At 40.9% G+C, this 13,796-nt stretch overlaps 1 protein-coding gene across 1 annotated transcript in view; it reads left to right on the forward strand.

Moving 5' to 3' along the window:
• The window catches only part of Nckap5 (NCK associated protein 5), a 698,067-nt gene that overhangs the window by 538,863 nt on the left and 145,408 nt on the right, over positions 1-13,796 (forward strand). The window contains 1 exon segment of the mRNA XM_028771521.1: positions 12,827-12,895. Coding sequence (XP_028627354.1) covers positions 12,827-12,895 — 69 coding nt within the window.

A 13,796-nucleotide genomic window follows, 5' to 3' on the forward strand; every position in this document is an offset into this window, starting at 1 on the left:
AGAGAGAGAGAGAGAGAGAGAGAGAGAGAGAGAGAGAGAGAGAGAGAACCTAGTAGATCATCACTATTTGGCTATAATCTTCCTTCATCTACAAAAGTATATGGTCAGGATTAATTCCTCAGTCCTCAATAACTAAAAGTTTAGAAATATGTTGAAATTTAAGGTGTCATGAAATTTCTGATGTCATTGACATCTATGCATGTAGGGAACTAGGTGCAAGTCTATGTATATATCCATACAACAATACACATTTTCATACTGTTATGACACTTTTGTCAATATGAGGTAAGGAGGATACTGCTGGCACATTGTGGCATTGTTAACTTTTCCTGAGGAGACATAAGCCAATCTTGCCCTCAGATAGGGCATCAACAACAGACCAAAGTAAAAGCTCAATCTAATTCTAATTTAATCAACCAATGAGTTTATTTTTTAAATAGAACATGACCAAGGTTTACTTATAAAAGCCTAGGTAGTCCCCAAACAGGTATGTCACTTCAAAGTCCTACCTTATCTTGGGTGATAACTTTAGAGAAGCTACATCATAGAATCCAGTTTTAAGCCAATTTCCTAATTTCTATCACTTGAGGCTTAAGGGGGTAAGGTGGTTAGGAAAGAGTAATGGCTGGTTTCAGATGAAGGTCCTGTGACCGTCCTTTTCTCTGTCTACCAGAGAGAGACAATAATTCCATAATTCTGTTATCATTGCTACAGACCTTCTACCTCTGTGCTGTTCTGCTTAGATTAGTTAGTTACCATGGCTACTGGGCCAAGGGACTCTCTAAACTGGAGGTAGGATGATCATGTCGTGTCATACATCAACAAGTGGATAGGGACCAGGGCTGTAAGCTCTCAATCAACCACTCACAGCATAGCTTGCCAAAGTAATGATGCAAGCTGAAATGTCAGAAGTGCCGAAGTCAAGAAGCTGTGGTGTAGGTGTGTGTATACCTCTGTTAAGTGCACATACCGCACACAGTTCTCTCATTATACAGAAGGGTGGCTCATGTTTAATTTGTTCTCGGCAGATCAACAAGCCATTGTTTTCCCAGCCATCTGTTGAGACTGAAATAAGCTTTACTGTTCTCTGCCTGACATTTCATCCACATTTGTCTTAATGAGACTTCACTCTGGTTTGGGGACTCTCCTCTCTGCTCAACAGACTGCCTTCAAGTCTGGTTGAGACAACTGAGCTCAGCTCATGAGTTCTAGTGGAAGTTGGCTTAACCCTTTCACTGACTCAAAGAACAGAACAAATATGCACTGTATCTGGACAACACTTTGTAAATGTGTAACTAGTGAATGGGTTGAAGTAAGATTCTCTTTGTCAGTTCCGGATCTGTAACGATTTACCATTGGACAATTGCTATACAAATAGTCATGAAAATTAAGATAGTGTGTGTGTGTGTGTGTGTGTGTGTGTGTGTGTGTGTGTGTATGTGTATGTATAGCCCATGTACTTGTGTTTGAGCATGCAGATATGTGTGAACGATAGAAGACAAACTCCACTGTCAGTATTCAGAATCTATCCATCTTTTAGTTTTATTATTTTTATTATTGAAAATTATCATGCATACATACAATATTTTTTGATCAACTCCATCTCACTCTGTCCCGTCCTACCTCTCACATATCCTCCTGACTTTCCATTTCAACTTCTTATATTCCTTGTTAAAACTTATTGGATCTACTTAGTGTTGCCTGTATACGTATGGGGCCATCTTACGAAGAGCATGTAGCCTCTTAGGGTCCATCCCTGTTGAAAACTGCTTTAGTGTCCAGAGATCAACAGTTGCTGACAGCTCCTCATTTGGGAGTAGAGCATTATGACGCCCCCTCTGATCACTGCTGTGACTTAGGCTGTCTTAATCCTGTACAGGTCTTGTACATGCAGACCCAACTACTGTGAGTTTATGTGTACAGTACCTTGTCGTGTTCTGAAAATACTGTTTTGCATCAGTCCTCCGCAACCCGGCCCTTATAATTTTTCTGTCTCTTCTTCTCCAATGATGCCTCAGCCTTGGAGATAGAGGGAGTGATGTAGATATTCCATTTTGACCTGAGCAACTCATAGTCTTTTATTTTCTGCACGTTGGCCAGCTGTGTGTCTCTGTATTATTATCCAGCTGCTCCAAAATTAACTTCTTCCATGAAGGTTGAGAGCTACACTAAACTATGAGTGTAAACATATTATCTTGGGGGAACATTAATGTATTTATCAAAGTAGTAGTTATTAGTAAGTTCTGCCCTAGGGCTTATAGCATACCTAGCTATGAGTTCTTAGCCCAGTTAACAGTACCAGAAATGAGTTCTGGCTTGTGAAGACAGACTTTATAAAGTGATTGGTTATTCTCATAACACTTGTGCCATGATTGTGTCCATGAGCATATATTGCCAGGCCATTTTGTCATAGCCTGCCATGTTCACAGCAGTTTAGACTGATGATTTCCTCTCACCTAGTAATGTGAATGGTACCTTCCAACACTGAGAGAGTTAACTAATACTGATAAAGCTTCCAGATCAATACCACCTTGGTTTCCCCATGTCTTATGATTCAAGTATGTGGTATCTTCAGCAAAAGAGTTTCACCATCAAATTTCTGGGGGTAATCAAGAACAGTAGATGTAATCTATAATATTTGATGGGAAGTCTGAGGTATTCCACTGACCAAAAACTCGAAAAGAGGTAACCCTTCCATGGCACCAGAGTTTTTATTTGCTTTCCCATGATGTCCGTTAAGGAGATTGTTCTTCATTATGGGGTAAATCCATTAAAAGTCCTTTTATATGTGTAGACGTATGTACTTTAGCAAGCTTCTGCAAGAGTTTTCCGTATGGCCTTTTCAGAAGTTTTTAGTGTTAGTTATTCCTCCATTTAACCCCTTGTCTACCTTTATCGTGGTTATTAAGACATAAATTCTCACTGAACCTGGATTTAGCCAATTTTGCCTAATCTGACTGTCTAGCAATCCCCAGAGATCATTTGTCTACATGCTTGGTAATAGGATTATAAGCACATACCACTACAACTGGCTCTTTATCTGGGTTTTAGGGGTCAAGCTGGGTCATTGTGCTTACACCACAAGCACTTTAACAATTATGCTATTTGCACAGTCAACCAGATACTTGGTATTTATAGCTGGAAAAGACTTGGGATATGCAATGGTCTTGAGTAACTAGAGCTCAGTGGTAAGCACTTAGCTACCATGCCCAAGGTCCTGGATTTCATCCTTGGCACCAAAAATTTGGGGGCGAGGGAGAATGACATTTTGGAGCATCTTCTACCTGATTTGTCAGAAATCAGAGACCACCAGTTATATACTGGGTAAGGTCAGTTGACCTTGTGAAGTGCTCTATTCTTCCTTATGTGTCTGATACTAATATTGAGCCTGTATCAGACAAGTATCATATATCTACCAGAACTGACTTCATTGTAACATTTTCCCTTTTATATGGACTAGGAGTCTTTGAACGTTACACTCAGCTTTACTATTTGTAAGCTGGACAGGATTTCTTATCTTTCTAACACCTCCTATTTGTATTCATTGGGGTGACTACTATTCTGGCTAGAAATGTCTTTCGAGTGCACTGGAAGCATGAGATACAGCCATAGAACTGATCAAAGTATAGATTAAGAATCTATCAATAGACTTTGAGGCTCTCCCAGGCATTAATCCCCCTAATGAGTATATTCCCATGATATTAAGTAGACCATCAATACTTCAGACTTGCTCCTTTTCTGACCTCATACTCATAAGTGTACAACTCCAGGGTTTTTCCCAGCTGATAGCATCTGAAGAAGAGTGAGTGTGCATAGAAGAGTGAATTAGGAAGGACTATCAGCATATAGCATAGGTTCAAAGTTACGCTTTTCTAGAGGTAGCTGGGAATTACATATACAATTCATATATGTCTTTGAGACTTCTAAAATTTAAAAAAAAAATGAGAAAGAAATGGAGAAAGAAAAAAATAAGCAATTATAAGAAAAAACCTAAAGCCAAAACACTGTTAAGTGACTTGGGCAATGGCACACAATCATCAATAACTGGCCTGTAACCATGTCTTCCTAGCTATTTTATCCCACACATCAAACATGGAAAATATGTTTAAACTACTAATATGCCACTTAAAAGCTTGTTCTCTTAGCAAACTGTTCTTAACTGAGACATTACTTGTGTATAACTCCTTAGTAAGCATTACTGGATAAGTACATGGTATGTACCTTGATTCAGTATAATCTTGGTAAATTGTGTGTAATTCAAAATGATGAATCATTAATATGATTGATGGGTGCCAGCTATCAAGCAACACCTACTTGTTAGCTGTTGCACCTACACAGGGCTATACATTGATCTATGTATTCTTCTTTGCTCTGACTCTCAGTGGGGAATCCTGTCATGCTTCCCCTCAACCCTCAACCCTGTCATCTCAGGGTCCAAAGTGTTCCAAAATGCCACCCACTCACCTCACAAAGCCGCCAGGGAAATGTTCAAAGCTAGATTGAATGAGAGGGATAAGCATGCTATAAATAGATATTATGTCTCCTCATTCCCAGAGGTTCACAAAACCATCCCTGCTGCCTGCAAGTTCTGTGTAGAGAAGCAGGCATCACCCACTCCATTTAGCTCATTGACATCTAACCTCAAAGTGTCGGTCCTGACAAAAAATATGTCTCACTATACTCCCATCATAGTCAAACATTTGGAAGTACAGGATGATGAGATGCTTGCTTTCTGGCTTGAAGTAATTCTGATTTCATTAGAACTGTGTGGTGTAGAGAAAGCCAATGAACCTTTCTGAACCTCAGATTGCTCATGTGTTAAATAGGGACAACATCAGTTACCTCACTTGTAATTTGTTGGGAGTATCAAGAGACAAAAAATATATTAGCCACTACTGAGCATGGAGAATGGCAAGCATAACTCAGATGTCATTAGTGTTTGTTAAATACTGTTATCACCACCATCATTATTTCCCATAGTTCCCATGGGCCTCCTAGTTACAGCTATTCCCATGGCCCTGGCTACAATTAGATCTAGATTTCCAGTTGTAGGCCTGACATCTGATGGAGGTTACAGTTAATATTCCCTATACATAAAGCTGAACTAATGACTGCTTTTTCCAAGATTCATTTTGAGGTGTGTGACAATAATTCCTCTGCTGTGGCCTTATAGTTAGGTGTTTGTTTTTGTTTTTGATTCCAGTGACAAAATTGGGGGATGGCAAAAGACAGGCCAACCCAGAGGGTTTTCAATGGGAGTTTTCATTTCAGCTAAACACTTGGAGACACCAACCCCCATGGCATTCCCCCTTGTTGAGTAATGTCCTTGAAAGAAGTTGGAAAGTACTGCTCTTCTATGCAACCCTTGGCTACTGCTGCTTGCTCCCATTAGAGACAGACATGATGGGGAGCTGGGCCTGGTGACCTAAACTATAGTTTAATGTACTAAACTATAGAAGTCCAGTGTACTTCTTGCAAGACCATTTCTCTTGAAGGGAGCAACACCAAGAACTGGGCCATATAATTAGATTAAATCACAAATACTAAACAGCTTAATCCCTCCTGTTTTTAAGGTAAATTCTTAATCCATTGGTCAATATTCTATTTAGAGAACTAAATAGAATGAGTAGCATTCAAATGAGGAACCCCTGGGAAACTCTAAACAAATTTCATGAAAACATGTAAACATTGGAAACACCAAGGGATGATATCAATGCAGTCATCTGCAGGCATTGTGTGAGCACTAGCAACAACCTACATATGCTGAGATTTTCTTTTCTCTGTAAGACTGGGGAGAAGGGAGAATCTACAGCTCTTTACTCTTCCTACACTCTCCATTTCTATTAAGGATTTTGTCACCTTCAATGAGACTTAGAATGTCAACTTCATGCCATTCTTGTTTCTCAGCCCTGATCTTCCAAGCACCATGTAAGTGCTGATGGATCTGTTGTGATATCTCTCATGCCTGTCTTACTCTCCTCAGGTCTGATATTTCAGGGATGTTGTGGCTTTGATAGGAACACTATAATCATAATTTTCAATCCCCTCATTGTCCCTTCCAATTCCTTTGTGTATGTGTGTGTGTATAATACTAGAAGTAAATTCCTAAAGATGCTCATTTGATCATGTATCTATGATAGTGTCTGGCTTCATCCATCTTCATCCCTAACAAGTCTCTCTTTTCTACCTACACACTCTATTATAGTGGAACTGGCCTGTTCAAAGATACTAGTGCCCTTCCAGAACATTCCCTGGGCCTCTGTAGAGTTCTGTGACATATTTTCCCTTTAATGAGAAATGGAGTAGGCAACAAACATATATTCTTTTCTGCTTCTTAGATTTACATTTATTTATTTATTTATGATGAATATGTGTAAGAATGGGTAGGGGTGGGCGCAGAACATGCCATACCATGCATGAATATAGCATTCAGAGGACAGCTTTTTAAGCTGGCTCTCCCCCTTCATCGTGGGGGTTCCAGGGATTAAACTTATTTCAACAGGTTTCATGACAGGTGCCTATACTAACTGAGCCATGGTTCTAGTCTGCTTTCCATTTCTATAATAAAAAGCATGACCAAAAGGAATTTGGTAGAGGAAAGGGCTTAGTTCAGGTTATAGGTAACCACATATTATTGAAAGAAAAGAAGACAGGGCAATAATAGCTCTAGTCAGGAGCTTGAAGTAGTTACCATGGAGAATGCTTCTCACTGGCTTGCTCCCACTAGCTCCTCCTCATCCAACTTTATTAAACAGCCTGTGATCACCTACCCAGTACTGCCCACAATATGATGGAACCTCCTTCATTAATTAGCAAACTAAGAAGATAGCCTCACATATTGCATTGAGGAAATTTTTAAGCTGAGACACCCTCTTCCCAGTGAGTTTAATTAGTGTCAAGCTGACAATAATAACTAACTGGTATAGCCATCTGGTCAACCCCATCCAAGAACTTCTTACTGAGTGTGTGTCCCTATAGAAGGGTACATAAAATGTAAGCTTACAGTCAAAATGGTGAGCAAAATAAAAAAGCTATGTGCCACTACATCAGTAAATGAAACAGAGTGGCCCCCAAATCTCCGTGGACTCATCTCTTATTCCAGTAATTATTAACACATCTGTGAGAACTCACCCAGTAATAAAATATACTCACAGCTTGTGTTGTGTTATATGCTTATTTCTATAATTGTTTTTAAAGAAATTTACAGTCCCTGAATTGTTGGCATCTAATTGAAAAGAAGAGGTGCACCTGGCCCAGGGACAGCACCTGCTGGATAGGTGACTCTCTGGATAGGTGACTGTTTCATATCTACAATTTAGGGTGAACTGTGAGCTCTGTAAATGTTCTTTTCTTCCACCTTATAAGATGTGGGAATGGGATCATAAGAAAGTCCTAAGGCTTATAAGAGAGCTTGATAAGATTTGAAGGTGAAATGAAATACTTTGTCTCTCCCAGAAGATCCCCTTAGTTTAGCAAAACAGCTCAGTTCCTAGCATCTGAAATGCTATGATTAAAGACTGACTTCCTGTCTCTTCATATGTAAATCTACTGAGGGCATCATTCATTTGCATCCAAATGAATAAAAATGCAATCGTGAGTACTTTGAAAGTAAGCACTGAGGTGTCCAACCTTTTCACATCTACAACTTTGCAATGAAGAACTAAACAAAACAAAAAAACAAAACCAAACAAAACAAATAGCCAGAATGAGGCTGGAGAGTTGTCTCAGTAGTTAAGAGCACTTGCTGCTTTTGCAGAAGACTTGAGTTTGGGTCCCAGCACCCATATCTGTTAGCTCACAATTGTCCATAGCTCTGGTTCCAGGGTATGTCTAGGGACCTGGCCTCCTAGGATGTCTGGCCTCCACCATATACCTGAATTTGTGTATAGATACACACATTCACACACAAATTCAAAATAAAAATGAAAATAAGAAAAACAGAAATGTTACCAATGAAAACTCAAACTTATAGAGATCAGTATAATTTGGAGTTATGAGCACACTATCCTGAATGGGAAATCCTCAGTCAGGGATGAAATCTAGCAGAAGTTTTGATCATTATAAAAGAGGAAACTGAACACAAAGATCCACCAGCAACATATTCTTGAAGATTCTAATTGAGTCCTCTGGGTATCCTGACTTAATAGCATATTTAAAGTGGAACATGATATGTTCTAATTTCTATAATTCTCAGTAATGATGCCTACATTTCCCCTTCTTTTCTCTTTATCTTTTCCCAACTCGTCTATATAAATATCCGCTGTTTCTTTAAATCACACTTAATTAGAGGATTTTCTGTTTTTTTACTGGTTATCTCCTGTTGGAAGTGGGTTAATCCCAAATCTCTAATAAATATGAATGGATTAAAGAGAATCATGAGTTCAAGATCATTTTAGCATCCTGGGTTTAATTGTTAAAATCTTCACTGTCTCCTGGGATGTATGGGATTACACCAATTAAATCATGTCTCTGTAACTGAGCACTGTGGCCATAAATGTGACTGTGTTTGCTAGCACCTTCTCTGTATTTAATTTGCTGGGCTGTAATGGATTGTCAGAACAGTAAATGTGAGACAGGTAACGTAAACTGTAATGATGGTAATTATCTGAATGGATCGATCATTGTGTTATTGCAACCTGATGTGGGTAGAGGGAAGATGCAGGCATCCCATATAAATTCCCGTTTTCTATTTTATTTCCTCACATGCTTTCCCTCAGATAATCTAAAGTGAAGTGAAACAGTGTAAACTGGCTACCATAGTTGTCTCTACTCTTTTCCAGTCTCCTTAGTTATGTCAGCAGACCCCATCGCAAACACCATTTCTCCCAAGAATGCAGTCGTCTTACAGAATTGGAGTTCTAGCTCTTGCCCTTGTAGTTCTTGATATCTTAAGCTCTGAAGTTGAAGTGTTTTTAGTTGAATGATTTATATCCATGTGTGTGTGTGTGTGTCCACCCATTGTCATTGTGTGACACCCTTTCCATGTGTCAGCCTCAGGTATCATGCCTCATGCAAGCCCACTTTGGTTTTGATATAGGGTCTCTTACTAGACGGGAACTGGCTGAGTAGACTGGGTTAGCTGCCCTACTAAGGATGCCCTGTCTCTGCCTCCCCAGGTTGGGATTACAGATGCATGCCACCATGCTCAACTTTCACACACTAGTTTTCAGGATTGAACTTAGGTCCTTGAGCTTATGTAGCAAGCACTTTATAAACTAAATTACCTCTCCCAGATTTGTTCCTGAAAGAACTATAAAGCCACAAAGTGAAATAAAGGTTGCACACCCTAGCATTACCTAAAGATCTACAGCAGAGCCAAACTAGACTATCTTTCTATGTGGGCTGGGGTCAAGAACTGAGTGATTGCTTTCACTGTTTCTGATGCAAGTTCAACAAAACGGAAATGACAGAAGCCTATAAGGAAAGAGCAGCAAACTGAGCAAAGCTTCCATTTTCATATTGGCAGTTAATGGCTGCCTGGAGAGGAGGAGGAGTGTTTCTTTAGTTGGGGATGGCTACTGGTAGGTTATTCATGCCCAAGAAGATGAACTCATATCCATGAACTATTTGCAATACTAGTTAGACACGGAAGGTAATAAAAAAGACTTGAAGTTGAGAGGAAGATACATTGGGAGATAAGGAAAAGATTGAAGAAATAGAACCAGAATGGATGATCAAGATAATAGTAGAGAATTTACCTAGCTACTTGGTAGAGATGAACCCTTGGATTCCATACCAAAGGTTTGATCCTTCCCAAAGAGAGGTAATAGGGAAAAGGAGGAGGAGGGAAGCAGAATTGTGTATTTGAAATTTTCAAGAACAGATTGATTTAATAGTAATAAAGAGGAATGAAATCATATCATACCTTTCTCATTGTAAAAACCAACAGACCGCAATTTTGTGTTGCTGTAAGTGAAAAGTGACCGTTAGTATCCCACAGAAGTACTGCCACAGCCTGTGGCCAGGGATGATAGCAGAGGAAGGCCTGGGAGAAAAAATCACATCCAGAAAGAGCCCAGAGTCACAGTATCAGTGCTGGGCACAGTGTGAACAGAGTTGCTATGCTGGCTGGCTATGCTGGTAGGGCGCAAAAGAGCTGATCTGTGTTGCTTCCTTAGAAAGATGATTTGCTCATAGAAGGTGAGGCAAAGAGCGGGTACAGTTTAGAGATGTTGTAAAGGGGAAAGAGGAAAGGGAGTTCAAAATGCTCTGAAAATAATGGGGAATATAGTGCTAACTCCTCCAATCATCGTCCGATAAAAGGACCAAAACAAGGGCAGAGAAAGGCGCAAGAGTCCTTGCAGGGAAGGGAAATGGCTCAGTCAGTAAAATTCCTGGCCTGAGGTCACAGGGCTTGATTCAGATTCCCAACTCCCACAGAGAATCTTCTGACATGGCTGCTGATTACCCGTAATCCCACACTGGGGAGGAGGAACAGAAGGATCCTGTGGCTTGGTGACAAGCCAGCCTGGTTGGATTAATGAGCTGCAGATTTATTGATAGACCCAATCTCAAAATAGTAAAGTGGAGAGTGACTGAGAAGACAGCCTGACATCCACCTCTAGCCTCCAGATGCACAGGCACACATGTGAAGGTGCACAGGCATTCCATCAAAGGGGCACATGGGAAGGTGCATGGGCAGGCACTTAGCCAAGCAGACAGTCAATCCAAGGATCCTGCATGCAGGTAAGGTGAGTGATTGCACCTGATATACGCCTGAGACTGATATAGACAGGGGACAGTCATGCCTAAATGTGTAATGACATGAGGGGGTAAAAGATGCTCCTTAAAAGAGGCTTTGGAGGAAAGAAAAACTGGAGAGAGCAAACTGCCAAACAAGCCTACAAAAGAGTTGGACAGAAAGGGAGAGTTGAAGCAGGGAGTCTCACTGCATCTCAGTCTAGCTTTGACTTCTGTAATCATGCCAATGTTTAACATATTCAGGACAATAAAATGAACTCAAAAAGAGGGAAAATTAAATTTGAACACTGTCAAAAACAAATCAGTTGGCTAACAGCCCCTGGATAAGAGAGCAGCGAACTGACCCAGTCACCTATGAACAGAGAATTTTGATTAATACCTTTACTCTGAAAAAGAATATATTGTCACCTCTCCCTAGCATGGATTTCCTGGTGTAACAGTTTTCTGTGCACTGTCGGGAGGTGGGAAACAAGCCAGTAAATACCTGCTGTGGGATCCTAGTTCTCACTGAAGGAATTGGATGCTGGAGATGGGAATGCAAATGATGAGGAGGAAGGAAGGGGCTAAGAGGTAGGTATGGAGGAAAATGGAGAAAAGGAAACAAATATAGGGAAAGGAGTTGAATGGAAGAGAGAGGAAAGGAGGAAGGGAGGGGGAGGGGAGGAAGTCACAAGCATACAGGAGGTACTCAGATCAAAGGGTACAGGTTATTAACAAGAATTATAGATAAGAAAAGCTCATTCTTAAAGGATAACATAGTCTAAGGCTGAAGCTGAAATAAGGAGTGTGGATCATAGTATCATAGTGTACAAATGTATTTCAGGAAATCGATAACCAGCCTGTGGTTGTGTGCAGTAGCATCCTAAGCTACACAAGGGAAAAATGGGGTCTTGTCTGAAACCTGCCCTCATGATGCAGGAAAGAAGTGAGAAGGAAAGAGAGTGATAGAGCAGATGTCGCTAAATGTTGACTGTTAGGATGTGGGGGAAGGTGTGTGGGAAGTCGACATGGTTCTTGAAAGTGTGTGTGTGTGTGTGTGTGTGTGTGTGTGTGTGTGTGTATGTCTATGCATGTATTACCAAACAGAACCTTTCTGAACCAGATGTAGAGAAGCTATAAAGGAAACAGACTGACCTGTATACCATCTCAAAACCTACTGCACTCAGCAAACTGATTAAGCATGCTCCTTCCAGGGGTGAGGAAATGGTTTAGCCAGGATAGGGTTGTTTTGTGTGTCTGTGTGTGTGTGTGTGTCTGTGTGTGTGTCTGTGTGTGTCTGTGTGTCTGTGTATGCGTGTGCGCGCGCGTACACGCACACACATGTACAAACATAAGGACCTGAGTTCAATCCCCATAACCCACCCATATAAAAAGCCAGCATGATGCTACCTTAATATCTCCACTACAATAAACTTTACCTGAACTATGAGCAAGAAATATGCATGCATGCACATGAACACAAACACACACACACACACACACACACATACAGACACACACACACAAACACACACACCATTTCTCCCTAAAGTTTGTCACTGGTTTTATTATAACAATGAAAGAGACTGATAGCGTATCAACACTCCCATGCCCACTGCTTTGAGATGCTCGAGTGCTATAACTAGAAGAAGCAGGGTAGAGAGTACCCTCTCTCTCAAGGCGTATGTTCCGCAGTCATTGGTTGGCTCCAAGAGTAACACCTGGACTTTGTCTTTCAAGTCGAAAGCTTTGCCTCAGATTTATTTTTGTGAAAAGCGTTAGGCTTCAAGACCATGCCAAGTATTAATGTAGTAGATTTAGGTACTTCTTACATTTTCATAGCCTAAGATAAATACTAGCATTCTTCTGGGGAACAATCATGCATAGAGCATGATTTGATTTTCTGCTTGTTTGGAATATCAAGTTCCGATTTCTTAGAGTCGTAATGTATGCTTGTGAGCGAGCCTGTAAGACAGGAGTCATCCCTCCGATTCTTCTAACAGTACTTAGAGCAAACCTGTCAAAGGTACTTCTAAGAGATTACCCAGGGTCCTGGGGAGGTATATTTAGCAACCATATTGAATGAGTTGTCACATAACACAACGTTTCATTGATTTATGGGTGTTATTTCTGTCTCTTACTGCAGGCGGAGAATTCAGCACTGGCGCTGGAAAATGAGAATCAGAGAGAACAGTATGAGAGATGTCTTGATGAGGTAAGGTTGGGGAAGAGAGCGGAGGAGAGGCTAGGCTTGGTAAGGATCTTGATCAGGTCCAAGGGCATGTGAATCCCATGCTCCACAGAATGGTAATGTTCCCCCAACAAAAGGAAGTTGTAAACAGATGTCAGCTGAGAAATATTAGTTTCTTAGCCCCCCTTCCCATAAGTGCACCCTCTACATATCTCTTTTATCTTACCTCTCTCCCTTCCCTCCCATCTCTTTCCTCTCTGCTCTCTCTCACCTTACTCTTTTTTCTCCTCATTTTCCTGTCTCTGTATCTCTTCTTCCCTCCTTCCTTCATCCTTCTCTCTGACTTTCATCTCTCTCCTGTATGAATATCCCTCTATGTATATCTCCTCCTCACTCTCTCCCACTTCCTTCATTTTGCTGCCTCTCCTTCTCTGACCTTTCTCTCTCCTCTCCTCCCTTCCCCTCCCCTCCCCTCCCATCTCCTCTCTTCTTCTTTTGCCTCCTCCCCCTCCTTTTCCTCCTCCTCCTCTTCTTCTTCCTCTCTCTCTCTCTCTCTCTCTTTCCCTCTCTCTCTCTCTCTCTTTTTCTCTGCCCTGCCCTGCCCTGCCCTACCCTTCCTCCATAATTTTCATAGGGCATCTGTGGTTCCTTTGGGTAATTGCCTTCCATTCTTGCACATACTTAGGTTATGATTCAGTTCCTTCTGTCCAAGAAACGTGATCCTTGGCCTTGAATGAAAAAGAGCCACATATGGGCACACAGAGTGTACAATTGGATGCATTCTTGGAGAAGTGAATTGTTGATAGAGTAGGTGGGGACAGCGTTCACAGTTGGCAGGCTTAGGGGGAAATCAGCACATTGAGCACAAGCCAAAAAGCAAAAGAGAAGTCAGGAAGAAAATTTGAGTGCAATAGAAGAAGACGGA

This window comes from Grammomys surdaster, unplaced genomic scaffold (genome assembly GCF_004785775.1).
Source record: "Grammomys surdaster isolate TR1022 unplaced genomic scaffold, NIH_TR_1.0 208, whole genome shotgun sequence".
Lineage (NCBI taxonomy): Eukaryota > Metazoa > Chordata > Mammalia > Rodentia > Muridae > Grammomys > Grammomys surdaster.